Source organism: Denticeps clupeoides, chromosome 15, assembly GCF_900700375.1.
Source record: "Denticeps clupeoides chromosome 15, fDenClu1.1, whole genome shotgun sequence".
In the NCBI taxonomy this organism is placed as follows: Eukaryota; Metazoa; Chordata; class Actinopteri; order Clupeiformes; family Denticipitidae; genus Denticeps; species Denticeps clupeoides.
Genome location: NC_041721.1, coordinates 15,213,733 through 15,241,354, shown reverse-complemented (window position 1 = coordinate 15,241,354; position 27,622 = coordinate 15,213,733). Strand labels below are relative to the sequence as shown.

Here is a 27,622-nt window from a genome sequence, read left to right as displayed (position 1 = left end):
CGCCTCCTTAATGAGGGTCGGTTCAGAAAGGCTCAGAACGAGCATGGTGGCCTTGGCATTCAAGGCCAGAGCTTTCATTCCTGCATAGCTGAACAGCTTAAAAGCGTGATAAGTCAAGTTATTCTCTACGGTTAAAATATTATAACTGGGAACAAATTTACTATGAACCTTTAGAATCACAAAAGAATAGTGGTAGATGGTAGGGGGGTTGAAATTAATCTCATAATCAAGGCATTATATCATAAAGACGTTGCTTGGCGATTTTCTGGCGACAACGTCAAGTGAATGCCAGTGAAACGCCAACTGAATGCAACTACAAAACACAGCAAGAATGAGTATGATGTTCAGTGGAGCTGGAACTGTCCTCACATTGGGGCTTTCTTATGCATTTTTCTTAAATGTAAACCTCAAAACCCCATCAAAACCTCAAAACCCGAAAGACTGCAGCAACTGTGTGTGAGTTTGTCTTACCTATGTTCTTCTACGGTAAACGATTAAAATGTGTTTTTTATGCTCATTCCCAGGATTCGTGTGAAGTCAACTAAGTGATGAAAGGGAGGCACCACTATAAGTGCCTCAAGGACAGGCCTGTGTGCTTTGGCATGCAACAATGATGAATTCATAAAACATTTAAATAACTTCACTGTACTAATAAAAGTGCTCACAATACATATATTAAGCTCATTATATATGTCCCCAACATATATAATGTTTAGGTGTGTGTGTTCAGTGAATGTCATCACACATCTGTCATCATAATTCCTGGCTGCAAATGCCCAGCTAATATCCTTTTGAGTCAGCAATTGGGTGGTAGTAGCCTAGTGGGAAACTTTTGAACCAGAAGACCCAGGTTCAAATCCCACTTACTACCATTGTGTCCCTGAGCAAGACACTTAACAGTGTCTCCGGGGGGGCTGTCCCTGTAACTACTGATTGTAAGTCACTCTGGATAAGGGCGTCTGATAAATGCTGTAAATATAAATCTAAATTGTTATGAGCTGCTACGAACAATTCTCAATCAGGCATTGTTCACCCAGCTGTGGCAGTTGGGCCTTCTTCGGGGGCATTCTGAACCTCACCATACTTCAGTGGCCTTGCTGGGCCCTGCTAGTCCTATCCTGGTTCTTTCCATTACTCCCTTGGTTGGCCTTTGGCCTATACAGTGTTTCCCACTGGTGTGCATCCACTGCACACAACTTGTAACTCTGTGTTGGGTGGGCTCATTGCAAGTTCACATGGAGTTCACCTATAACTGTGTCAGACTTCGCACAGGCTGCAGGAGCCCACAAACATACAATGTGGTTCAAAAATAAACCACAACCGATTGCTGGTGCTGAATGCCTCTGTGGACACACAAATGAGCAGAAAAACGATCACGTTCTATCTGCGCTCACCTGAGTGCAGAAAAATGCCTGGTTCAGAGGTCCGTGTGAACGAGGCCTTAACTCAATCTCACTGATGTATTTGAAAACATAATGTGAAGTAATGTAAAAAAATTGACGGGATGCATTGTGATGCATTATTAATCGATGCATTGATAATCATAATCGGATTGCGAGACCAATGAGGGTTCACATCTCTAGCAGATGGTATAATGGTACAAATACACTGTGTGCATTTGTGTATGTGTGTGTATTGGGTCCAGCTGGTGATGGATTTGTGCATGGATCGAGGGGTTTATTTCTAGCATCATCGTCCACTGTGGGCATTTAATGGATGAACCCAGCCGAGATCCACCATGTCTTGCCATCTTGTGATGTAGTGCTCAGATGCAGCCCCTCGGCTTCGGCCCCGTGCAGCCCGTCTGCCAGACAAACTCTTCCCCTGATTAAATGGGATTCCATAAACTCAGTGCGCAGCCACAGTGGGAATTCATTATTTACAGGCACAAATAAAAAGGATAAAAAAAAACACACACATCTGAGACACTGACACAAAATGGTGCCAGAGCACTGGCAGGGGCTCAGTAACTCAGGCCTGACAACAAATCTCTGGGCCTCGGATAAAAGAGCAGCTTTTCTCTGTTTTTTCGGACAACACCTACGTGGGACTACACCTGCTCCCCGCATACAGACTCGCGCGTCTTGTCCTGCGATGTGAACTTGGCTTTAAGGCACCCCGAGCACCAGCCAAAACACCTCCCCGGGGTCATCATTAATGAGCATGCTCCATCATCCTGACTCCGTGCTCACGGGCTACCCAGCGAGCCACTGCCTTCTGGTGGGCCCGCCTCCCCCACCCCCGCAGAACGCCGCTAATACGTTTGCTTCGCCCCGCGGGGTGAGGTGCGCTCCCCCAGTGCACCAACGCTTCATCAGGGAGAAGCGGGACAGGCAGGGAGCCTTTGATTGCATGGACGCTTAGGTCTCCTCTGTAGGAAGCCAATTTCAGATAGCCAGTGAAATGACACAGCGTCGCCCGTCCCACTCGGCAACGAGGGAAGGTCCCATCTGTCACGGGTTATCTGGACCTTCCATATTTCTAAAGGCCGCCAACTTTTTATCCTCAATTCCATTGCGTGCCCAGTCCAATCACCGCAATGGGGCAATGGCTTTTCACAGAGATTACAACAATCTGGTGAAAAGCTGTGTGATCAAATTTCGAGATTCATTTTCAACTTGCCTAGGTTGTCCAGGAATTTTTACAAATATATACATTTTTACATATAATATCACCTTTAACCGAGGCATTTTAAATTGCTCTCTCTTTCTCTTTCTTTGTCTCTCTCCTTCTTTCCCATCCTCTCTCATTTTTTTATGTAAGTGACCGGCATTTCTATCTCCAGAGAGGAGAAGATAAGAGATCCACACTAAAGCAATATCCACAGATCAATAACCTCCCCCCCCTTCCATATGTGTTTCAAACAGAATCAGACGGCAACTACAGGTTATTCTTTTGACTTCAGGCACAGAGAGCAATCAGAAGGAAGAGGGGTCTGCGGAGGGTAGGGCAGAGAGGAATGAAATGTCTTCACTGGGCAGCTCTGTGCAGTGAAGTCCCTTTAGGAAACCAACCCTGGTTTCCATGACAACACAGATAGAGAAGGCCATGCGAGGAATGAAAGGAGATGGGATTAGAAGCCAGTTCATATTTAAACAGGGATGCTTTTAGCTGCCTTATTCGGCACTAGGAAAAAATCCTCCCAAACCTATCTACTATTCTGTATGGACAGGTCTGTACTTTCAAATTTAAACATAAACAATCAGAAAAAGACTCATACTAAATGTACATTTTTAGAAGCCATTTACCTGATCTTCCATCTCTCTGGAAGTCTACATGGTACCATTCTCCATCGTTGACTTTCTTGTTTACCGCCCGCGTCTTGGTGGTGCCCGAGCCCATGTCCAAGAGGAGATAGAGGTGGCCGTCCAGCATCTCAATGGCAAAAAAATCCACCTTTAGTGTCTGTGGAGCCTTTGGATCTTTCTGCTGCTGCTGTTTGGGTTTGCCGTGGCTGAAGAGAAGAAGCCCATTGGGCTCAGTGGTGCGGAAATCAAAGGAAATAGAACCAGCCTTTTTGGCTGTCCACTTGCTGAGCGTAATGAAGGACTCTGGCGTCTCAAAGGTGACCGGGTCCAGGGTGGCCACGTTCTCACACTTGAAAGCCACCACCCCGCTAACCTTCATCTTGGGATCACCTTGCTTGGCCAGTCGAGAAAGCTCCAGTCTCACATCGTTGTTTTTGTACACAACCTTTCAGGATTGGGAGGGAATAAAAGAAAAATCTTTAATTATAACTGTGCACACACAATTGCTATATAATTAATAATAAACATATTGGACGCTACACTGAAAAAAGTGAACACTGGCTAAAGCTAAAAACATTTTATGAATCTGTTACATCTAATATTTTAGCATTCCCGTAATGTGAATAAGCCAAACAAACCTGCTGTCAGTAGCATTGTAGTACAGTAAAAAAATAAACTATTTAATCATAAGCATAAAGATAGATTAGTTTAACAGAGCAAACTAAAAACACAAAGTAAATAACATGGGTAAACTCTAAGGCACTAGTCAAGGGGTGGATATATTAGGAAGCGGGGAAACAGACAAGACAAATTGTGATGCTAGATGCCTGGGCAGCAGGTCTTGTTGGGTGTTTTCATTATAAAGTGAATTGAACCTCACCCGTCATGGGAAGAACAACTGAGACATGGTTGCCAATTGGTCAACAATTGGCCCATTTTGATCCTACAAAAGATCTAATATTCTTAAATTTGTAAAAACCTTATTGATGGTCTGAACATACAGTGCATCACTGTGGCTTTTCGCTGCTGGGAGCAACTCGTCTAATAAATCACAACTTCTTTTACACCATACTCGAGGAAAATCAATTATGATCCATAGAGCCACCACATTGGCAGTTACAGGAAGCTAAATGCAGCAAAGCACACCTTCAAAGGAACCATGTCTCAATGGTTCAGAGCTAACTTGGGCATGATGTGGTTTTAATGTTGTGGCTGATTGGTGCTTGTTAAAGGAACAAAAATATAAGATCTGCTCTCATTACTATCGAAAATAGAATGACACCTTGAATGTGGGGTCCAGAAGTTATTTTCAGTCTTCTGTAAGACTTCGACCCTTTAACATTTTATGCAAAACCTGGCAACACATGTTCTGAAAATCCAAGAAATGAACAGAACAGAAAATGAATATAATGATACTGTGTGCCTATGTTTTCCTTTATGATGTATCATGGATAGGCCTGTGTGTGAAAAGCTTTTAAGTGCACAAAACCATCTGGATTCGCATGCTCTGGATCTATAGCCTTCTTTCATTGCATGACCCTGTGATTGCAAAGGGTTATTTTTTCTTCTCTCGATTCTCATCAAAAGACTGAAACCCTGTGATTTAAACTAAGCAGCTGACTGTGAAGTGTTCAATATAGTGCTCTTTTAATTCAGTTTCGATTTCATTTGAGACATTGCCAGGAAGAAGATAATGGAATGCGGATGCAATAAAAGGATATTGATGATGCTTCAGAAACACCAATCAGACCAAGAGGCACTAGTGCCATTCCAGCAATTAACGAGCCATGACATTTTTTTCTCTCTCTTATCAGTTACTTGTTCTTTTATCCCTCATCATAAACACACATGGGGAAAGTTTCTGCAATAAAACATAAAGTGAGAGGTTAAGCAGCTGAGATTACAGGTTGAAAACCAAGCATCGCCTTTTGGCTGGGCGCCTCTGTGAACACGATTGGCTCATTCCTTGGCAAACTTCCCTTCACTGCTACAGTGACCACAACAACCTATGGGGCTACTTTAGTGTTTTCAGAGAACTCGCCCTCGAGCGTTGCTGTTTCTCCATCAGTGACACTAGAAATTCATGAAACATGCTGTTGGATGAAAAGGAACGACTCGGGGAGGCAACTCTTGCACAAAATCATGGCCATAAAATAACAATAAATTGAATAATTACCTAATCTGGCCAAAAAGTGGAAAGAAATAAAGTAGAGAGACGAAAAAAAAAAGAAAAGAAATTAGCAGTGGCCCGGACTCAACATCTGTCAGCGTCACAGGATCCCAAGGACTGGGGGAGTGAAAAATGCTGACCAAGGGCCCATGAGGAGCCAGAGATGAAAATAAACACTAATGATGGATGAGCTTCACGCAAAAAGCACTATGCTTTGGAATTAATCGAACACTCGCGTGGCTACGCAGCCACTTTCTGTCACGTTGCACATTTCACTGTACGAAAAGAAATGACGCAGACAAATTCATTGGACACACAGACGCTTACTTAAACAATTCAGTCTTAACATATATACACAGAGTAAAGACAATCAGCTTTCTGGGATTGGTCATTATATTAGTAGTATTGATGTGGGTGTGGATGAGCATAAAAAAAGAGGATGAAAGGCGAATCCTCTTAGAGCGGATTATTGGCAGCGCATTCAGCATTAGCACGTCTCTGGTCTCAGGTCTTCTACCTCCAGTTAGACCAACTAATCAGCACAAATGACAACAAAAAGCAACAAAACTGAGAATCAGGGGAAGATTACACATGACATGAGGGGTCCTGACAAGGCATCGGACCAACAACCTTTCCCTTTTCTGACATGTGCATTGATTGTAGGGGTTTTAAAGTGCCACTCAGAGGCCTAGGCTGCTAGCACCATTGTGGGGGACCATGCTCTACTGTGTTGAGTCGCAGTGAGGCATAACACAGTGGGCACTAAACACGAAAGATGCACATGATGCAACTCTCTTCTCTTTGCATTGCCCTTTACCACTGAATAATATAGTTGCTTTTTTTTGCCTTTAAGTACTATGAACAATGAACATACCACTCAGCAACAGCACAAATATTTTATATAACTATTGTTGTAGACATGCACAGTCCACAAGGGAAATATGTCCATATCATTCACACCAATTAAATTTGCTCATTACTGTCCATAATTACATAAATGAGGAAAGTAAAGACAAACATATGTCATGTTTTTATTTTCTTACAGTAATAGTATAACAATTAATAACAATAATTATGTCCCCATGACAAATGCATTAAAAGGCAGTGGCCTTTACCTCTTTGAGGCATCCCATAAAGTTGTTACTAACAGGAGATCCTGGGAGATCAGCAGTGCTCGGGCTTCCTCCGACATAGAAAAAGTCGTCGGAGCCTAGCATGGTGTAGTCCTCTTGTGTATATCCAGTGGTGGTGAGAATTCCATCCACAGATATTGTTACCTAGACAACAAAGCACAGGGAAAGGACACGCTATACTCACATGTACCTTTAATTCTTGTTATAGGGCTTTTGGGTTCCCTCGTAAGGAATTGGGCATTGTGTTGGTTCATTTCTAGTTCTGTTTGAGTGTTTCTTTTTTGTGTAAACCCATTTTCATGTCTGTCATTTGTCTTTTTAAATTTCCATTTGGTGTCACATTCTAGTCTGCTATGCCTTTACAGAGATTTTCAAAAGTATGACCAGGTCCAGGATCATCTCTCTTTACATCAATTCAGCCTTTTAATATCCAGACTTTTGATATCCACTGCATATGGGTTAGTCTTAGGCCTGAAAAGGCGTGGCTTTCTCACTGTAAAACCTTGATTAGATGTGATGTTGAAGGGCCTGAGACACATAAATGTTCCATAAATAGATCAAACATGGGTAGTAATATCCTGGTGAATATTACTGAAACGGTCTCACATGCACAACCGAGACCGAAACTATTTAATTTTTTTGTTTACTGACAGTAGCGGTATGTGCTGTATTAGAATATGTATTCACTATTAATGTTATTCACTTCAAAGCACTTGAATACAGGCCTCATGAATGTAAACATAGATGTACTTCATGGGCATGGTCTGCATTCTCACCTACACCAACAAGTTGTTTGAAACCAAACACCGGCCACTTTCTCCAGGTGGTTCTTGGGCATGCTTCCTTGTCCACTCCAGGGTTTGAAAAACAGCTTTCATACTCACAGTTCTCACCTTCAGACTATAGACTAGAAACAGTCTCACGAATGAGCTAGGACCATGGAAACTAAACTAATGTATCTGTTTTACGTTTTTTTTTTGTATGCTCACATTCAAACGCCCATATCCGAATGCATCCCAACACAGGCAGAAGATTGGAAGTCTACCTAAAAGTCTAGGTTAAATATACAACTGCATCAATGATCGGCAGTCTCCTGACAGCATTCCTCTCCATGACGACCATGTTCCTTGTGCGATCCTAGTGTATGGAATGAATGAGAAATGTTAGTAACTGTTGAAGTGAATACGTGGCTTTATTGAAAGGACGTGGCAACTTCCAACACGTTTATTTCACATCTAATGAGCCTTTGCAGTGAGAAAGCCAACGGTTCATTTCAGGGCTTTTACTTTAGGGAGTTTTAGCGGATTTTGCAAGTATTAGTATTAGTATTAGTGTTAGTATTGCCAGTACACAAACGTAAAATCAGCAGACACAAAAATGGTGTTAGTAGGTATGTGCTGTGGGTGTTAGTATTGGCTGTGCACAATAAGTGCTGCTATCAGTGTACCAAATGACGTGAGAAAAATACGACATGCCACTGTGTTAGGACAACAAAATTATTAATAACAACAACAACAACAACAAAAAAAGAGAACAGCCAAGTGCCATTGAAACTTGACTGGATGAAGCATGCATTCGTGTTGTTTCCTCTTCACGTGCAAACAATGGCAAAAGCAAAAGGTTTTGCAAATTGCACACGCGCAGCTAACGAGACCAATCACAGCGGTGAACGCATGCATGAGCATGCTGATTCAAATTAAAAGTGAGTGGAGGGACGATGGGGGAGATATGGCCACTCCTGTTAGTCATAAATGGGCTTCCGATGTTCATGTGAGTAGTAGTCAGTGACCACAGCTCAGGCCATGCAAGTTGATAGGTCAAAGCACTGGCTGGACCAATTACACGCAAAAATGCTGGGCCAGTCAGGAGAGACCAGTGAGTCACAGTGTAATGCAAAAATAAAATGAAATTGAGAGAGAGAGAGAGAAAAAAAACCTGAAGGGGTGAGGGGGACGAAACGGCTGATAAAGAAAAAAACCAAAGTGAATGAAAGAAGTTGGACTGAAAAAAGGGAATTCGGGAGAGGGGAAATAAGCGTAAAGTAGTACCAACCGCAGTTTCCCCCTTTTTTTGTTTAGTATTGATGTCTACGGTTCAAAAAAAGGAAAATAGACACACGGCAAACCCAAACTAAGAAACAATTAGAATGATATCTACCGAACAATGTAGTTTGTTTACCATAGCGTGTCCAATGCCTGAATGCTTTGTGGAAAAGGGGGGGAGAAAGGAAATTAAAAAACTGTGAAAAGAACACCGTTCCTCACTCAAAAAGATATGATGGTCTCTTGCCAAGGTTAGTAGAGTCAGCGTTGCAAGTTAAAAGGTATTTGGTTAGTAGAATGATACATTCCATGGATGAAAGGTTAGTTTTTTTTTTTTGGTTTCGTTCAGGAAAGGCAAAACAAGGAGAACAACAGAAGAGAAGCAGACTAGAGACTGGTACCAATAACCTCCCAAAACAGATCCTATTTAAGAGAATCTGTCTCACACCGCACACGGAGTTACTCTGTCTACTCGCACGCTGGTGTTTGCTTTCTGATCTCGTAATTGACAGACATCAAACATTCCTAATTACCTGCCCAAATATTTTTGATGCTGTCTGTTCGTAATTACATGCGAGTGATTACACAAACATTCATTAGACACTCGGGAAAATGCTTGTTCGCGAGACCATTCCCTCACGCTGTTGAGAAAGGATTCAGCTTCTCCCGTAGGTTTTACAGATGTGTCTGTTGTGACACTACCATGTTCACATCTTATTTAATTTTCAATACAATACAATTTTCTATAGTGAATATTCCATATGCACATACCTTGCTAGTATATATATAATAAATCAATAACAGTATTATATATATTTTATAAAGTGTCATATTTATATAATGTAAACTGAGAAACAGCATAACTTTTGCATGAATATCATGAAAACATGATATTGCTAGTAGGGCAAGTCTTTTTAAAGCCCCATAATTCCAGCGTTCAGGACCATAGACAGCTCCTGTAAACTGTGCCGTTACAGATTGGAACATAGAACCGATATCTGGATGGGGTCCTGGGAGCCCCTGGGAATAGGTTTATAGGTAATAATTATTATTATGATTTCTTTGTATTAATTCTAAATTGAATTGCATTAATACTAAGGGGCTCCATGTTACTGCTATAGAGCTTCAGTACTTTCTATGCACATGCTTCATTTGGGATTTGGCAATGATTCTCTGGCAATCCTGCCTGGTTACCTGCCGCAGGTTCCTGGTAACCTTCACATCATGCCAGGCATTGTCATTAAATTTCCCGTTCACGGGCTCCACCAGAGCCTCAAAAGCCCCAGAGCCCAAGTTGATGACCAGAGAGACGGCGCCGTTCTTCAGCGCCAGGTTGACATAGTCGGCTGATTTCCCCGTGTGAAGCATCAGGCCGTTCCTCTGCAGGGTCTTGAAGGAAAGGGTGATCTCATCGCTGCTGCTCTGAATGGGGTTGGGCGACAGGTCGTAGCAGAAGTACTCCGAGCCCTTGAAGGTGGCGACGTACTCTTCTCTCGCTGCAGACAAAAGAGGGAGGGGAGACAGAAATATTTGAGTAAGTAACGTTCGAGTAGTGGAACTGCTCAGAATATCTCACGTCCAACATCTTATACTCCAGTTCTGTGTTATGTAGACGACCTTTAGTGTTTGAAAGGTAGTTCACAGTACAGACTGGTGTGAGGACACTAGCTTCAAAACACAGTGGGCACTATTTTCAAAGCTTGTTTGCTAGTATAAGATCAAAAACCAAAGTCCTTATGGTTTACATACATAAATAGATAAAAAAATAAAGAAACATGACCTTTAATGATGTATGTATGTATGTATGTATTGATGGATGCGGGTTTGCATCAACCAGAATGAGGAAGCAGCATGCATGAGAGCCGTCAATCATCAAGCTCCTCCCATTTTGAACAAAAAACGGGTAGAAAGTTTCCCTTCTTCATGACAGATACAGGATACAGGAATGGTTGCTATTAATGATGTAGAAGGTATACCAGTATGAATTTGTTAAAAAGTGAAGTGTTTGTCACATGTGATACACAGCAGCACAGCACACGGTGCACACCATGAAATTTGTCCTCTGCAGTTAACCCATCACCCTGAGTGAGCAGTGGGCAGCCATGACAGGCGCCCGGGGAGCAGTGTGTGGGGACGGTGCTTTGCTCAGTGGCACCTCAGTGACACCTTGGCGGATCGGATTTTGAACCGGAAACCTTCTGATTACGGGGCCGCTTCCTTAACCTCTATTGTATTGAGAACGACACAAATACTTGTTTTCACAAAGTTTGCTGCGTTAGTGTTTTTTTCTGTGTTGTATTGAATTACAATAACAATCATTTTATTAATTTCAAAGGCTTTTATTGACAATTACATCAAGTTTATGCAAAGAGTCAATATCTGCAGGCACTTTTCTTTCAAGACCTCTGCAACTCGCCATGACATGCTGTCAATCAACTTATGGGCCAAATCCAGACTGATGGCAACCCATTCCTCCATAATCAGTGATTAAAGTTTGGATGAGAAGCAGCCCCACATGAATAGTCTCATGATGCATTCTCGGGGTTCTTCACAACACTTAACTTCTCTCCTTGAAGTTTTTGATGATCCGATAAATGGTTGATTTAGGCGCAATCTTACCAGCAGCAATATCCTTGCCTGTGAAGCACTTTTTATGTGACACAATGATGACTTCACATGTTTCCTTGCAGGTAACCATGGTTAACAGAGGAAGAACAATGATTTGTTGAAGCATCACCCTCCTTTTAAATCATCCAGTATACTATTCTAACTCAGTCAATGATCTCCAGCCTTGTGCTCTTCAACACTCTTGTTAACTCTTGTTAACAAGAGCATCACTAAAATGATCTCAGCAGGTCCTTTTGTAACAGGTCTGAAATGCCATGGAAATGTTATTTTGGGGACTTTGTTCAAACTTTGTGGAAAAACAGTATTTGTGCCATTCTTCAAACTTTAAACTGTAGAGAAGGGTTTCCATGAATTCACCATTACAAATAGACTTCCAATTTATTTGTTTGTTTTACATTTACATTTATATTTTTCTTCATTATAGAATTGCAGAAAATGTTTCTCACAAAGCAAATTCATCAAGTCAGACATCCCCTCTATGAAAAAGATTGTCATTCTATAAATTATATTGCAAAATACATTTTCCTGCACAGCCCCAGTTCCAGTTACACTGTTATCCAGTTACATGTATAGTATTAAATAAGTATCCAAAATTAAAGTATAAAGTATAAAGAAGCAGTAAAGGTCAGGGACCTAAACCAATGCTTATATGACTAAAAGGGGTTGAAAAACAATATATTTTTCTCTCTGTAAGCCTAAAAAAAAATCAAAATTGAACTCACACACGTCATGCTCAAGCGATCCATCCTGTTCCTACAAGGGCACCAAGGTCCTTAATGATGATGACCATAAATAAAAGCAGCCACACACATCAGTCTATAATTACCCAATCACTCACCAAGATCAACTGCTGCCTGTGTATCGGTGCTTCCCTGAGACACCCGCAGACACCGTACTCCCCAAATACTAACTACAGTCACACAGTTACAAATGAGCTACTTAAAACGTCTACTTTTAACTCTTACCAGTCTGCAGAGCAAGACTACACCGGTCAGTGGCCAGTTTCAGTATGGATAAAAGTGTTAATAGTTTTATTTAATGTATGTCTATTTTTAGCATCAAGTGTTTGTCTGTATTTCATTGCTTGTGGGCTTAATAAGTAATTTTAATATATATTAGACTCTTAATTGTTCATCTTTATTTAAATATCTGAATATAAATACTTCAGCGTATCAGTATGACTGGCACAGCTTGTTTTTTAGGCCGAAAGCAGTGCAATGCAAAATTCAATAGTATTTTGAATAAGTATCTATCAGCAGAATTTGAATTGAACGGCCAGACTCGGCCTGTTCAAAATTGCCATAAATCAATACATGTAAAACATGGCTAGTGGATTGTAAAGCATACAGGTGCAGTCTGGATTATCTTTGTTTTCAGAAGTGATGCAGGGAGGATTTACGCTGTTGGTGTACTGTTCTCTGCCAACAGTTACACACATACTGCACTGGGCTCAGCAAACGCCAGCCCCCTCACACACACACACACACACACACACACACACAAGCCCGTTCGCCCGGCACACACTTGCTCCGTGGACCGAAACCCAAAGCCGCATTTGGCTTTGCTCCACCTCTTCTGTGGAGGTCGCTGACTCAGCGCTAATATGACGGCGCACAGGAAGATGCCCACAGAGTCGCATGGGCTGAGAGATCACCGCACACGGAGCCAAGGCCGGTTTTTACAGGAGAGGCCCAAGAATAACTCGTCGCGCACAGGTGCCCTCAGCCACCGCCGCAGAACCCTCCCGAGCACTTTATCGCCACGCGGATCACCGAATGTTCTCTGGGAAATGTGCGGTGTCATTCGCTATCGCATCATTCATCCGAAAACCTCTCATCCCCGCGCTAAATGAGAATCTCTGCGGCCTACACTTAGGAAATCCAATCTCCATTTCCAGTGACATCCCTGGCGCAAGTCTTTCTCATCACGCAGCTCCATTTTTCTGTATTTTGGTGATATGGCAACGGTGAGCACTGCACTTGAAACGTGTCATTTGGAGATAACATCAGTGCTTATGTCAGATAATGCTAAGCTCTGTCCGCCTTCCATTTCCCAGTCCCTGTCCCTCACTGCAGAAATAACTATTGTCAGATGTTATTGGCAACCATTACAAGGATTTGATTCAGTTAAAGGAATAGCAGGGCCATTTCAAAACCTCCTGGATTAAAATGTCATTTTTGAAGGGGTTCATAGTGCAAAAGAATTGCTGTGATCTCAAGAATTCTTCCCAGTTTCTCAGTAGCTTCCACCAACACATCACTTAATACAATTCAAGCACTTTATGTTACTTAGTACCATGGGTCATATTTACTTTTTTTTTTACCATTTCCTTTAAGTGTGTACTTTGTCTGTATGGTATAGGTTTATGTGGGATTCTCCATATTTCCCCAGACTATGTTAAATGGGGGCGCAGCCAAAGTAATCAGAAGTTAGCACATTATGCATCTAGTTGTTTTAGTACTTCAGTGCCTCAAAGATATCCTGATAAAATAACATGGCGATCTATAATCGGCTTATCAATGCAATCTTTCAAAAACGTGGCACATCTCCGGGGGAAATTTGAAGTGGCACGAACGAATGAATCGCGCAAACCAAAAAAGGTTCAGTGGATCACATTATGTTTATTAACCTGTAAGACAACTGTTGCTAAGCCCTAGGATGCTTTGGTAAGGGGGTCACTCTGGAGCTCGCACAAGCTCGCATCAAAAATATCTTCAGACAACATCCTGGAGCCAGCATGACCCCCGCGCCACAGACGCTGGCCTTTTCATCAGAGCTGTCTTAAACTTCACTGGTACGCCGGCGGAGCCGCTTTTCTTCAGCACCCCACGGGTCACGAAATAAAGCTAATTAGGAGGAAAAAGTACAGACCCCATCTGACGACGGTGTCACTGTTAATGAAGCAGTTGTGAGTGATGCAGGCTTGTCAGGACAGAGATGCATCATTAGCCGTGCTACAGGCTGCCTGATTCCTAATGTGTTATTTAGCATTTCTCTGCCCAACATGATACAGCGAGCGGCCTAATAAATGGGGCCACCCACAGTTCCTGGTTGTGGACAGGCGAGAAGCACTGGGCAACTAAACTCAGTTCCAGGTTCCACGATATGAATGCATTTCCGCAGGTTTCTTCATGTCCCGTGGTTCTTTATCAGGGCCCTTCGGTAAAGGATGTTAATTATGCATCAAATAACCTACACCAATTACAAGTCACACAATGTTAATGTAGCACAGCAGGAGAGATGGAAATAGCTACTTGCAAACAGGCACATTAATCATTACTGGCAACATAAACTCATTACATTACTGACATTTCTCTTTTTTCCCTAATTTGCTCAACGCAAAATTAAAGGTATGTGAATGTAAATGTTTTCGGTCACATTTCAGGTAAAGCAGAGTGAAATGGTGCAGCGCGGTTCCATTACCACGTTAATTATTGGACTCTGCTGATGAAACATTATTTTCCTTGGAGGGAAAAATTCATCTGAACATCAACAACAGGCCTCGCCCACGATGACTGAAAACGGAGGCCTAGAACTGGCAACGAGGTGGAAATTTGTCAGCACAACGGACCGAAAGCTGTTTGGCGAGCCCATAACGGTTCTGTGACGAATTTATTGACGCTGGAATGTAATGGACAGACATTTAGTTTATAGTGTCAGGTTACAAGCTGGGATGTAGCCCTGACAAGAAATAGTCACATATTACAATTTATAGTTATAGTCCAAGCTTTGATATACATTTTGCAGTCATTAAATAACTCAAATCTAGACAGCTGCGTGTGATTTTATAAATGTATTATTCTAGAATACATTTAAAGTTGTAATAATAGTATCTCATGGATGCAGTAATAAGAAAGGCTTACTGATGATGAAGCTATTTAATTGTGTTTTAAAGACTTTTAGCAAATCTTTGCACAGACTTTTATCTTATCTACAGCCACCGTGTGTAAAGACAAGAAAGACGGGGGAACACTCTGTGTGACACGGCTGCCGAAGAAGCTTGTTTGCCGTGAGATGATGGCTCAGTTGTTAATGAGAGCCGAGGCACAGCTACTGCGAAGTCCCAATCTAACTACACCAAGAAAAACAACGACAGCGACAACAACAGCAGATAATAACACCGCAATTACCCAAGCTAAATATACACCAGTGGCTATGTGCCACCAACAGCAAAAAACAATGTCATTAAACATGCACTGAAAAAGTGGGAGTGAACAGGCACTGAAAAACTCCACTACATTAGCTTAAGAACAAAGAGATTTAAATGAGTGTTAATTAAGCATTTAAAGGTCACATTAAAAATAGTATATGAATATGCAATGATGATATGTCGCACTAAAATACCAATGGAAATGACAGTGGCGTGGTCTGCAGTGTCTGCAAAGTGCACGCATATGAGAATCCTTGCATTGATTATTTGGTTGCTTTAAAGTCCCCCAACCTGCTTCACATGTACACATTAGCTTTTTTTCCTTTTTTCATGTTTGGAAAGTCCTCCATCTTGTGCGGGGCTCTGTCCGACCTGTCACAGCAATCCACCTCAATAGAGCATCAAATCAGCAGCCCTCCTCCTTTCACGGATGTTCCTCCATATGTCTCTGTCTCCTGCCAACACACCCTCCCTGCCTTAAAATAACAGCACTTCAGCGAGATGGAATGCAGGAAAACAACAAATGGCGTGCACTGTAGGGAAGTGAAAACAGAATAGAAAAATGGAGTCTGGAAGAACTTCATATTTAATTTGGTACCAAACGTGGTATAAGGCTATGCAAGATGACTTCGTTCAATATGCAAGATGAAATCGTTCAATAAGGGACGGACAGTAAAGAAAGACAAATTATCATCTCAAGGCAGTTGAAGAGTAAATTTGCTGGGCTGAGGCCAATTAGATCACGATCCCTCAGACTTTTGAGATGATGCAGGGAAGACTGTTTCTCGCTGTTGGCATTCGAAATAGAATTTTTAAAGGCTAAAAATTGGGCATGAAGCTAAAGAACTACAAACAATTCCCTCTTTGTTCCGAGTCTAAATAAACCAATGCACTGACAATAAACAGTGTTTTCTGCAGACACAGCCCATGCTGCTGTGGTGATAGGAAGCAGATTCCCTTTGCTCTAGTGGAAATAAACCATACCATGAATATGAAACAAGATTTTGCCTCATAGTAATAGCAAATCTGTTTTGTACATAAATAACATTTTCTAGATGTGTCTGGCTGCAATGTTGAGTAATGGAACAAATAGCAGAACCTGACACTGATCATTGAATGGTCAATGCCCTGGAGAGTACTAGCTTGGTCAACAAGGTACCAAACAATAAGTAGGCAATAAATCAAAGAAATCATATTACTTCAATGATACTACTGTACACTCACATGTACACGTCAGTGCAGCAAACAATCGTTGTTCAGCAGGCACTTCAGGAGCTGTAATTGGTTGTGTTCATTTTTAAAAAGGACAAATTTTGCCTAAACGCAACTGATTGGCTGGGGCTTGAGCTAGGTAATTTGCATGAATGCAACTGATTGTGTAGCACCTTAGCTGTGAAATTTGTAGAAACAAATTTGATTGGCTGGCACTTGCTTCACACTTGAAAAGTTCCTGCTCCATCTAACACAAAGTCATGGACCCACCCTCATTCAAAAGAGCATACCCTTAGAGTAAGCGTCTGTGATACGAGACCAAGGCAGCATCCAAAAAGCTTCAGTAGAGTGTATTTAATTCCACAGAGTAAAGGTGTCTTCTCAGCGCTGTTATTTTTAGCAGTATTGAATATGATAATAAGATAATACGATGCAGAGTCTCCCCTCAGCGTTCATGCATATGACCCCACTGCCCTACTATCTGACAGCCTGTATCTAATTTCCCCTTCGTCCCATCACGCTACCACAGTAAATGGTAATTGTTGGCTCGGAGGGCAAAAGGACCCTTTAGAGACCTCTAGCACAACAACGCTCAACCCCTGTGCTGCAACTCGGCAGATCAAAAGGAAAATCGTAAAATATCCCTGATCCCACGAGGTTGGTGGACATGTTGGTGTCACTACATGGCAAAACCCCCACCATGAAAAGGATGTCACGCCGTCTGTTGGTGACTGATTCGTAAGAAGATGTCATGGTTTCAAGAGACTTAATGGAAAGATCTACTCTGCTTTTGTCTGACTTAATTGTATTTTTAATACACTTAATGTGGTATCAAAAATCATAAAAGAATAAAGACAGTGACCATGTTATGGTGTCAAGTGATGATTCAGTTTTGAATGAAACATAAATTGGTTGAGTAATGCCTTCCAAATTGAGAAGCACATTACACATTACTGGGGCAGTGGTGGCCTAGTTAAGAATATTCGCCCCCATATTCAGAAGGTTGCTGGTTCGAATCCTGACCCGCCAAAATGTCACTGAGGTGCCACTGAGCAAAACAAAACTGCTTCCGGGCGCTTGTCATGGCTGCCCACTGCTCACCAAGGGTGATGGTTAAAAGCAGAGGACATATTTTGTTCTTTGCACCGTGTGCTTTGCTGCAGTGTTTCACAATGACAATCACTTCACTTTTTTTCCCCCACCTTTTCCTGTGTGTCTGTGCACTGTAGCAACAGCATAAACTTTTCCTCACATGGACAAGATGACTCATTTAAAAGCATTTTATTCAGGATCCTGTGAGCTTTCATACTCCGGAACCAATCAAATTTCACCCTTACCCTACAGAAATCAAATTGTACGGTAAGGCTCTCGTGAAACAAGAGGCACGGAACCAAGACTCTAAATATCCAAGATCACAAGGGACGCTGCTGTGGAAATCACCCTCATTTCCCAAAGCTCTCGACTCCTCCCTCTCATTCCACACCACCTCAGGTAGAGGTTTATGAATGTGACTCATGATCCATAATGGAAAAAAAAAGAAAAACTGGCAGAGATGAGCTCAGGGAAAAGAACTGTTTCTCACAGATAAGGCCTTCTCTCCCCTTCAATTAATCTACATAATTTTGTGTCTTTCAAATTTTCCAATCGTTCATTTCATGCTTCGACTGTTTACTCATTGCATAAGTCTGAAAGGAAATGCAGCTTCTACGCCCTCCTCTCCTCCCTCTGTCTCTTCTGGCCATCACCGCGTAGGTGCCCATAGATGGGCAGGTCCGTGGCATCGGTCTCTCGGGGGAACACAAAGTGACCCTGTTCGCAGTCCGAATGGCAGGCGATGCTTTGCGTGGCGCCTGCCGACTGTGACAGTCCATGCTCGGCTGCTCCCCGAGCGCGCGACTACAACCGTCACTTATCACGTTCCGCGCTGCCGCCCAACAAAGAGATTCCTCCCTCTACCGTCAGCATTGCCCTTTGATAAAGGAATATCTCGGGTTTCTCGCAAAAAAAAAACACGGGAGACTCATCTATTCTGTGAAGCGCAGATGAATAAATGAAGCCGAACGGTGCCTGAGACATGATTGGGAGCTACCAAGGAGAATCTCGCCCCGAGATCAATCTCTGTTTGCCTTTCCTGTAATTTTTCACAGAGGCTCGTTTCAAAATGTCACATGCAAGAAAAGAAAGGAAGAAAAGCTTATTGAAAACCACGGAAAATGCAATTCCCTCTGTCTCCCTTTGCAGCTGTTTGCCAAATATTGGTTTATGTGTAATGGAAGCATAATTATCACAATGTGGTTCCTGAGGCAACTCTTTATTGCAGAGCGGGTAGGAGAGGAGGAGACAGTCTGACAGCAAGTGACAAGCATGAACCTGTGGCCATGCCATTCTCACATCCTTACACAAAAGAACAAGAACCCCGTGACAGCGGCTAAGTGTCAATAAAAATGCCAGTCTGCAGCCTGCTTGAGATGTTGAACGAAATGAGAACATTTAAGTGTTTTTTCATTTAAACACAAATGCAAGGAACGAGTATAATCATTATACACTTGACTTGTCCTTCTACAAAGCAACAATTCTCACACTAAATGTAGTGCAAATGTGGAACCAGAAGTTTGATATTAGATTATATGTTGAGCCTCTGGTTTCTAACTACCAAATGGTTAGATGTTAAAACTGAAATCCTTTAAATACCTGGTTTCTTACGTTATGCATGTTTACGTTATGCATCATTATGGATCCATAAAGAACAAGCAAATTAGTACAAGTATATAAACCTTCAGTAAAAATAAGAGCACGGCAGCATTATTTATATACTTACCTGATCATAAGAATTACACTGATACTGAACATATAAAAATAAATCTGAATCTAATATATCAAAGCGAATACACAACCCAAAAATGTAAAAAAGTTCACATGGACAAAAGTGTCCCCAAAGAGGCACATGATTTTGATCTCGGATTAATATCCATGTCTCTTCAGTCAGACCCTAGAAAAACAGAAAATGAAAACTGAGAGAAAAGTCTGTGAAGTACTTCTACCAAAAAGTTTTGTGAATAAATAGCCCGTAGGTGAACCGTGAGATGCTGTAGGATGCGTACACAAATACATTTTGCGGAAAAGCGATGCAGTATTGCCAACCAGAATGATGAAAGTCAAGAAGTAACAATAAAAAGAATGGATCTTCATCTGAGCAGATTAAAGAAATCTCTTTCCCTGGTCTGAAGTACCGTAGGATTCCGACGCAAAGCAAACATCCATTCATCTGATGCCAAAGCTGCCTAACAGGGTTGTGGGGATGCTGGAGTCCATCCCAGGAGTCTTTCCAGTCTACCATCACCATTTCACCTAACCTGCACGACTCTGGACCCCCGGAGGAAACATGTACAGCTTCGTTTAAAACGCGTGTGCATGTGTGCTGGTGTACGTGTCTTCTGTTTCGGAAATGCACACAAAACCGAACACAAACTGGCTTGCTAATTAGCTGAAGCTGGGAACGGAGGGACCCAACAGCTTGTTGGCTTGCTTTCATTTCTGATCGTGTGGAAGACGCGTTGGGGAAAAAAAACGTGAGATGACGCTAGCGCTTTTCTTAGCTTCGCCAAAATAACGCAGTCAGACGCAGAGAGAATCCAGGCCAGGACTCAAACCAAGGCCTCCTTGTTACGAGGCACAAGTGCAAAGCTCAGAACAAAAAGAAGAAGATATATATAAAAAAAAAAAACGGAGAGAGTCACAATAGCATCAAGGGAAAGAGAAGAAAGTGTTGTTTTCCAGGCACTCGACATAGATAGAGTGAAAGGGGTGGAAAACGTCTCATGACGTCTATGCAGTGGGAGCAGATCCGACGCTGTGACTGACACCCACCAGCCTGTTCTGAGCAGGGCTCTGTTTGGGCTGAGTCACCCCAGCCCCCACTGCTCCCCAATTTGGCAGCCTCTTTCAGAGAGATGGGAGCTTTACTGTGAGCCATTCTCATGAAGAAATGGAAAAAAGATTATGTTTTACCCACCTACCAGTGACACATTTTATGCAAGGATGGCCCAGGCATGTGTGTGCAAATGTGTGCTGTCACAAAGAGCACCCACACTAGGGGTCTGATGCATACAAAATCAGCACTAAAATGTTCTGGCACATTTGGTTTTTACATTATGGGCCCTGTTTTCAAACTGGCCGCATGCTGAGTTTAAAACAGCTTTCAAGCATGCTGCTTCATTCTATATGATTTAAACATGGGCCTGTCAATACGTCACATGTGCTTACATCATCAAAGACTGGGATCTGGGCAAAATAAATAATTACACAGTAACAAAAAGGGAAGGATGGCTCTGACTGTACACCACCAAACAAGCCCCACCGTTTGAAAATAGTGCCTTATGCTGTTTTAACCATTTCTTAATTAAGTAGTGGTTGTAGTAACCGAGTTGGTAACACACTCGCCTATGAACCAGAAGACCCAGGTTCAAACCCCACTTACTACCATTGTGTCCCTGAGCAAGACACAGCAAGGGACTGTCCCTGTAACTACTGATTGCTCTGGATAAGGCTGTCTGATAAATGCTGTAAAGGTAAATGTAAAAGAAAGAAAGTTTACAAATGAATGAAAAATCTTAATTTTAGGCTTAGTCACTATAGGTTAACACAAAGCAATTTTTCACAGTGATCGCATTTATCTTTAGATTCAAGTGGTGTCGTACTGCCACCATCACAAGACAGGAGCAAGAATGATGATGGAAGTCATATGTCGGCATAAGTGAACATTATCACTTCCTCCACAAGTGTCACTAAAACAATCCTGCTGTACCATCTGTCACACTCTGTTGTCAGCGTAATATATATTGTGATACAAACCTGCTATTTCGTGACATCATTTTCCATTAAGCCAACTAGCATTAGATGGAAAAAAAAGTTAATTCTGAGCGATTATGTTCAGAGAAAACCTCCCTCACTCAAGTTATATCTAGTATTTATTTATATTTATAGTAATTCAGTATACATACAGTATACATATGTGGAATAATGTGACACTGAATGACCAGCTTTCTAGTTCATCGATGCTATCAAACCTGTGAATGTGTTCTTCCCACTTCAGTTATCCTTTTTTCCATTAAAGCTCATTTCATTTTTACTGCTTGCAGTCTTCGTAATGGAATCCAATATGCTCTACATGGCCGAGAACAGATGTAATGATATCTTGTTAGCTGCAGTCTTTAGTGTTTGTTCTGAAGCCATGCTACCTTTTCCAGGCCTGAGGCCTGTTCTGCCTCAGCTGGGAGAATTGCTGCGAGAACTGACTTTACATGTGACTTTACACACAAACCCATTAGCAGATCAAGCCCACAGCCTGGATTCTGAAGGCAACATCAAAGTCTAACTTCTCGTGCAAACAAAGGCGAGAGTTAAACTAGAATAATAAACCATGAAACGTGCCTAGTGCAGCAAAGCTTGCCCTGAGAGGCAAGAAAGCGCAACTCGCTTGGTGCAGCAGCACGCCGGCCTCTGTGTGGTTGTAATTTACAGGCATGTCATTAGGTCGGACTGCTGGACATAAACCATCACTGAATCAATCTCTGGGAGCTGTCGCTGCGGCTGGTAAACAGCGCGGACGGTGGCGGACGCTCCCTATTATCCCTGGGATTAATGGTGTTGACAGAGTATTAACTCACAGTGAAAGGTAAACAGAAGCAGCACAGAGGAACCGCAAGGTGCTGTCAATGCTAGAAACAGTCGCTGACAACGCCCGAAACGCTCTCGTGAGCCAAGAGAAACCTAAGGAGACGGGACGAGGGAGAAGGGGAGGAAGAACCTGACTTTCTACAGACCACGGAAGCGTTCGAGTGGCTGAAATTGCTTCTTCAGTTAATATGGACAGATGCCATGACAAATGGCTTTGTACACTCACCGGCCTCTTAATTGGACACACCAAGTGTGTAAGTACACGTTCACCACGCCGCATAAAAAAGTGGTGCATTAGAGCTCCTTGTGAATGTACAATCAGGCTTGATGAATAAAAGCGCCGGTTTGGCAGCCGACGTGGTGACTACGTAGAGATGACATCTGCGATGTCTGCTGACAGAGCCATGAACAATTGGCATTACGAAGAAAATCGGAGGCGACGCAGAAGGAAGGAAGGAAGCAAACTAATTCCACACACTGGGAAAAACGTGCTCGTCAAGAATACGTATTGAGGGATCCAGTTATTACTTAAGTGTTCTGTGTAATTACGTAGATAGTTTGGACAGTTTTATGTTTTTTTTTCGGTGCATTTTTTCTAATATGGAGAGGAGAAGGTTTAGGCCACCCTGAATCAGGACATTTGTAACAATGCTACTTTATGCATTAAAAAAACATTAAGATCAACCTTTATTAGTCCCACAAGAGGGAAATTAACTTAAATTAAATGTCCCATGCTCTGTATGTGCACACTTCATTGATGGTCCTTTCTGACCACAAAAGCACCATCAGCACAGCTTTACCACTCCTACCGACCCCATACCAACACACCACTACCGTTCCTCATCACTACTGTGTTGAGAATAGTTGCATAAATACATCACGCTGAACATCACTGGTGAATGGGGCCGTGGATTTCTGACCAACTACACTGCCTGTAACCTGTAACAACCTGTACACTGCCTGTAACAAAGTGCATTTATAAGGTAAGTGTACTCAATAAAGTGGACTGGAAGGGACTTGTACATCTGTATGTGAGTGCAGCTCCTGGGCTCATTTACAAGCGTCTCGAAGAGGGGCGGGCAAATTAAAATGCAAGTTGTGCTCGGCTTTGTTGTATCAGCCTCTGGCTAAACCTAAATGGACCGCTCCTCTCCTTTACTCGCTAACAAGTGAGTCAACATTCACCACGGCTAGCACGGCTTTGCACGCCTCGAAAAGACAGGCAGAAGTAATAATGACACTTACAGTAGCTGCCAGAAAGGAGACGAGACTGCGAGTGAAGTCACTGCTGGACCAAATGAACTAATTAGAAAGCGTTGCCTTGGGCTTATTGTGTTCAATGTTGGAATCCAATGAGACGTTTTAATATTGGTAAACAGAGCACTGGATAGGCTTATGCTGTACAATTAAAAAAAGGTTTGAGCTTTGAGAAAATGAAGCTATGTCTGCAAGTTTGCATCCAAGCAGTAGATTGGGATATCAATTGACTCAGTAACACCTAAACATTTGTTCGCATTTAGTCTTGTGCTTCCTGGTAGGTTTTGGTGAATCATACGTCAAAAGTATTCCACAGATAAGCAGGCATATCTCTGTTAATGTAAAAAACAAACCTTGTCATGTGCCATATGGTACGAATTGCATTTGAGATTGAGAATTAATAGCAAAAAAACCAAAAACATCTATGTTCCAAATATCACGTTTGAATGTACAGAATGTTTTCTAGGGACAAAGACAAGAGTAGAGTAACTACTTGCATTAGAATCATCACACTTATGAATTGCCAGGTTCAAAAAAATGAATGACCTTCACTCTACAGCATGATACTTTCATTTTGGAAATGAATGATTTTTTAAAAATCCAATACATGTTTAAATCTAAAGGCTTCATATTATGTTGAGTGTGCTAGCAACTGTATTTATGTTACTTACAGATAAGATTTCAGATGTGATGTGCACTGTATTGCATAGCATAGCTGTGGCAGAAGCTTTATGACACTGGTTAGTGGTGTCCTTAAATCTCCATGGCAACAGTTCCTTGGCCATTGTTTCTTGCTAAATTGCAGCTGTTTCAATATTCAACCCGATCACAAACACAAAGCAATCAAACAGTATGGAACTCAGGAACCCAACAAGGCCCAAGGCCCTCCAATTATCGACCAAAATTAAAATTTCACATTCTTTTGCTCTGCAGCATAACATCAAGGGAATGTCTCCAACCTGTTAATACACAACCACAAGGTAATACTAGCCATAATATGTGCATCCAACACCCCCTCCAAACACCGACACACACATAGATCAGAGGCACAACTGAGGCAATGCAGCATGTGGCACACCAGAGATAAAGGGTTTAACGAATCCAAAGAGTTCCGCTGGGGGTGGATGGCCTTTCCTGTCTCACCACGTTTGGGTCACATTCACGCTGCAAGAGGCTTTTATCTGTGTTAGCTCACCTTCTTCTCCACCATATCACCATTCTTCTACACACACACACGCTTAATGGACTCAACTGTGTCCATCGAGGCACACAATGGACGATACAAAAGAGCCAGATTGTCATCACCGTGCTGCATTTGTAGCGGCCCAGACGACTTCATTGCCTCTGAAATGATCAATTTATAGAGGCGAGGAGAAATAGCTCTGTGGGTATGTGTGGTGAGATACATGCGTGAGCAGGAGTTAGTCAGAGCGATTGCATTTTGGTCATCAAAAGCCCACACGCTTTTGGTCATCAAGCCCACGGGTTTCTGCTGAAAGAAAATCATTTTGCAAAAAAAAAAAAATAATTCCCAGTATACCCATTAAATTATCTCCACATGCTTCAAACCAAACTGTCACACACATTGCAAACTGCACTTTATGTACACTTGTGCTATTATGTTTTGTAATCTTTGTATTTCTATATTTAAGATTGATTGTACATATTGTTGCTTTTTTTACCGCTGTGCGTGAGAGACACCATCGACCGGAATAAAATTCCTTGTACGTGTTTGCTGACATACTTTTTAAAAATTATTTATTTTTAAGTTCAGTCTATTGTATTAAGTGTGGTAGGGTCCTATTAGTTAATACCAGTTAATTATTAATCAGGTAATAAGAGCTATTATGCTATTTTTTCAGAAGGGACATATTTGGATTTGTCCAATCTTACAAAACAATACAAGCAAATGCTAACAATTTGTGTTGTATTATAGGACTAATCACAGCCTATTACTGTGATTAACCACATTCATTTTTGCTGAAATAAACACTTCACTTACTAATACAAGCATGGCAATGTAAGACGCCAGCAGATATATACTATGGTTGTGCCATTGTGGTGCTGACAGGTGGTCAGGAGAGACGGCTCATTTAATAAATCCTCCTGCGCCATCTTCCGTGGCTGCTTACGGATGTCAGACTTTCCACGCTGTCCCCGGGCATCAAAGTGTGAGACATCACTGCTGCTTCGGCACTTTCCCTGTGAACTTAATGCCTTTTCATGTCACCTCTGAATGACCTTCAGTGCGCATGCATTCTGTGAGTGATGCCAGAGCCACACAGGCCTTAGCATATCTTTTCCCCTCTCACATCATCCTATAGCTTTATGCCATTCCTTTCCTGCGGCATTCCTGGCTTCAGCATTGCTCGTTGTGTATTTTCATGAAAAAAAAAAAAGAAAAAAGAAAAATGAAAAAAATAAAAGATGCCAGTTGTTAGTGAGACCACAACTGTTTTTTTTTCTTCACATTTATGAAATTCTGCCAAGGTGACAAAGTATTTTTTACTCAAGCTCAGCATGATGCAGAAAAGCTGATACCTGTTTTTATGCCGAGCCACAACGACTGCTGTAATGCAGTTTTCACTGGAACGCCATGGGAAACAGTTGAGACCCTACAAATAATTCAGGAAGCTGCTGCTGGCATCCAAGACGGCGAGAAGAAGGGAGAATCCAATACAGGCGGCGTATGCACTTGGCATCGTGCATCTTTCAGGATGGCCTGCGATGCTCCTTCATCGCTCATAAAGCCCTTAATGGTTCACCAACCCCCGCACACTGTCTCTGTCCACCCGTCCGCCTGCACACCAGTCTACAGGGCTCACCATGAATGGTGGGAACGGAGAAGCGTTGTCTTTGTAACGAATACGATGAGCCTAAAATGGATTATTACTATTGTTTTTATAATATCCAGCACTTTTCTCCTCTCGCTGCACCTCACATGCCTCCCAGGTGGGCACGGCTCCTCGCTGAAAGCTCAGCTGTAAGAACAACGAATTTGGGCCATCTTAGGAAGCGCTCGCGTTTCCATAGCAACCTCCTGCCACGGTGCTTCATAAGTCAGTCATTCTAGCGCCAAGTACAGGCTTTTCTCTCTTTTTTTGGCTTTGGGAAACGATCCAGCTTCTATGACTGACAGCGTGAGCCGGTCTACGTGAACATATGTGTCACGATGTGGCAGTGTGCCCGTGTGTGTGCCGTTTGATATCTCAGTTGGTGTAAGGTTATTGGCAAAAACATCAATATCAGCGCATCCCCTATCAGTATTGTCTGCGTGCATGTCTGCACGGACAGCTCCACTACATCAAAATCGTAGAGGAGGGCATTTTTGGCTGGTGCCCATCCCGCAGAGATTCTGCCATACATCATTTACACCCGTAATACTCCCATAAGAGAAAAAGACCATTTATCTTGCAAACATGAACCTAGAGGTACACAGGGTGCAGAAACACATGCAGAAAAATAGGAAATAGATAGAAATATAAAGAGAGAGGAAGGTTAGAATTTTTATTATTTTTTTTTATCCGTTGCATATCTTCAGGGATATTCTCATTCTCGGGCTATCATGACTAATTGATGCACCTCCTGAATACACAATTTGGTTTGGTGCACTCTTCTCATCTGTGTTTATTTTTAGGGCTGGCAGAGATAGTCTCCACTTGGATCTCATTCCAAAACAGACACACATACACAAACACATATATTGTTTTTCTGTCTGTAACAATCGCTCTTTCCATCCTTCTTCATTTAATTCGGATCAATAAAGCTATAAAGGCTCAACTGCAAACTTCAGCAATTTAATTCATGCAAATTCAGCTAACAATTACATCTGATAACGAAAACTTAATGCATTTAAAATAAGCCTGGGACACTAGCGACAAATAAAACCTCACCAGAACACATGGCGTACCCCGCATCAGTTGCAAGAGAGATGACAGTAGAACTACAGAACCATATCAACCATCCTGGGCAACTCAGCAGGACAGAAATGGCCTTCGCACAAACCGCCACGTCAATTAACATCCCCCTTCAGAGCAACTGCTGTTCCCCAATATGCAGAACAAGGTAAAAAAAAGAAAAAAAAAAGAAGCTGCTTCACTGTACTA

General features: G+C 42.1%; 1 protein-coding gene across 25 annotated transcripts in view; it reads right to left on the bottom strand.

The window, feature by feature from the left end:
• The window catches only part of nrxn1a (neurexin 1a), a 118,570-nt gene that overhangs the window by 61,336 nt on the left and 29,612 nt on the right, over positions 1–27,622 (bottom strand). For 20 of the 25 annotated variants that reach the window (XM_028955405.1, XM_028955421.1, XM_028955422.1 and 17 more), the window contains 4 exons: positions 9,788–10,089; positions 8,730–8,753; positions 6,534–6,695; positions 3,249–3,693 (listed from right to left, as the gene is read on the bottom strand). In XM_028955405.1, the coding sequence (XP_028811238.1) occupies positions 3,249–3,693; positions 6,534–6,695; positions 8,730–8,753; positions 9,788–10,089 (933 nt within the window). The remainder of the gene's footprint in view (positions 1–3,248; positions 3,694–6,533; positions 6,696–8,729; positions 8,754–9,787; positions 10,090–27,622) is intronic. The other 5 variants (XM_028955425.1, XM_028955426.1, XM_028955409.1 and 2 more) reach the window with 1 other exon arrangement.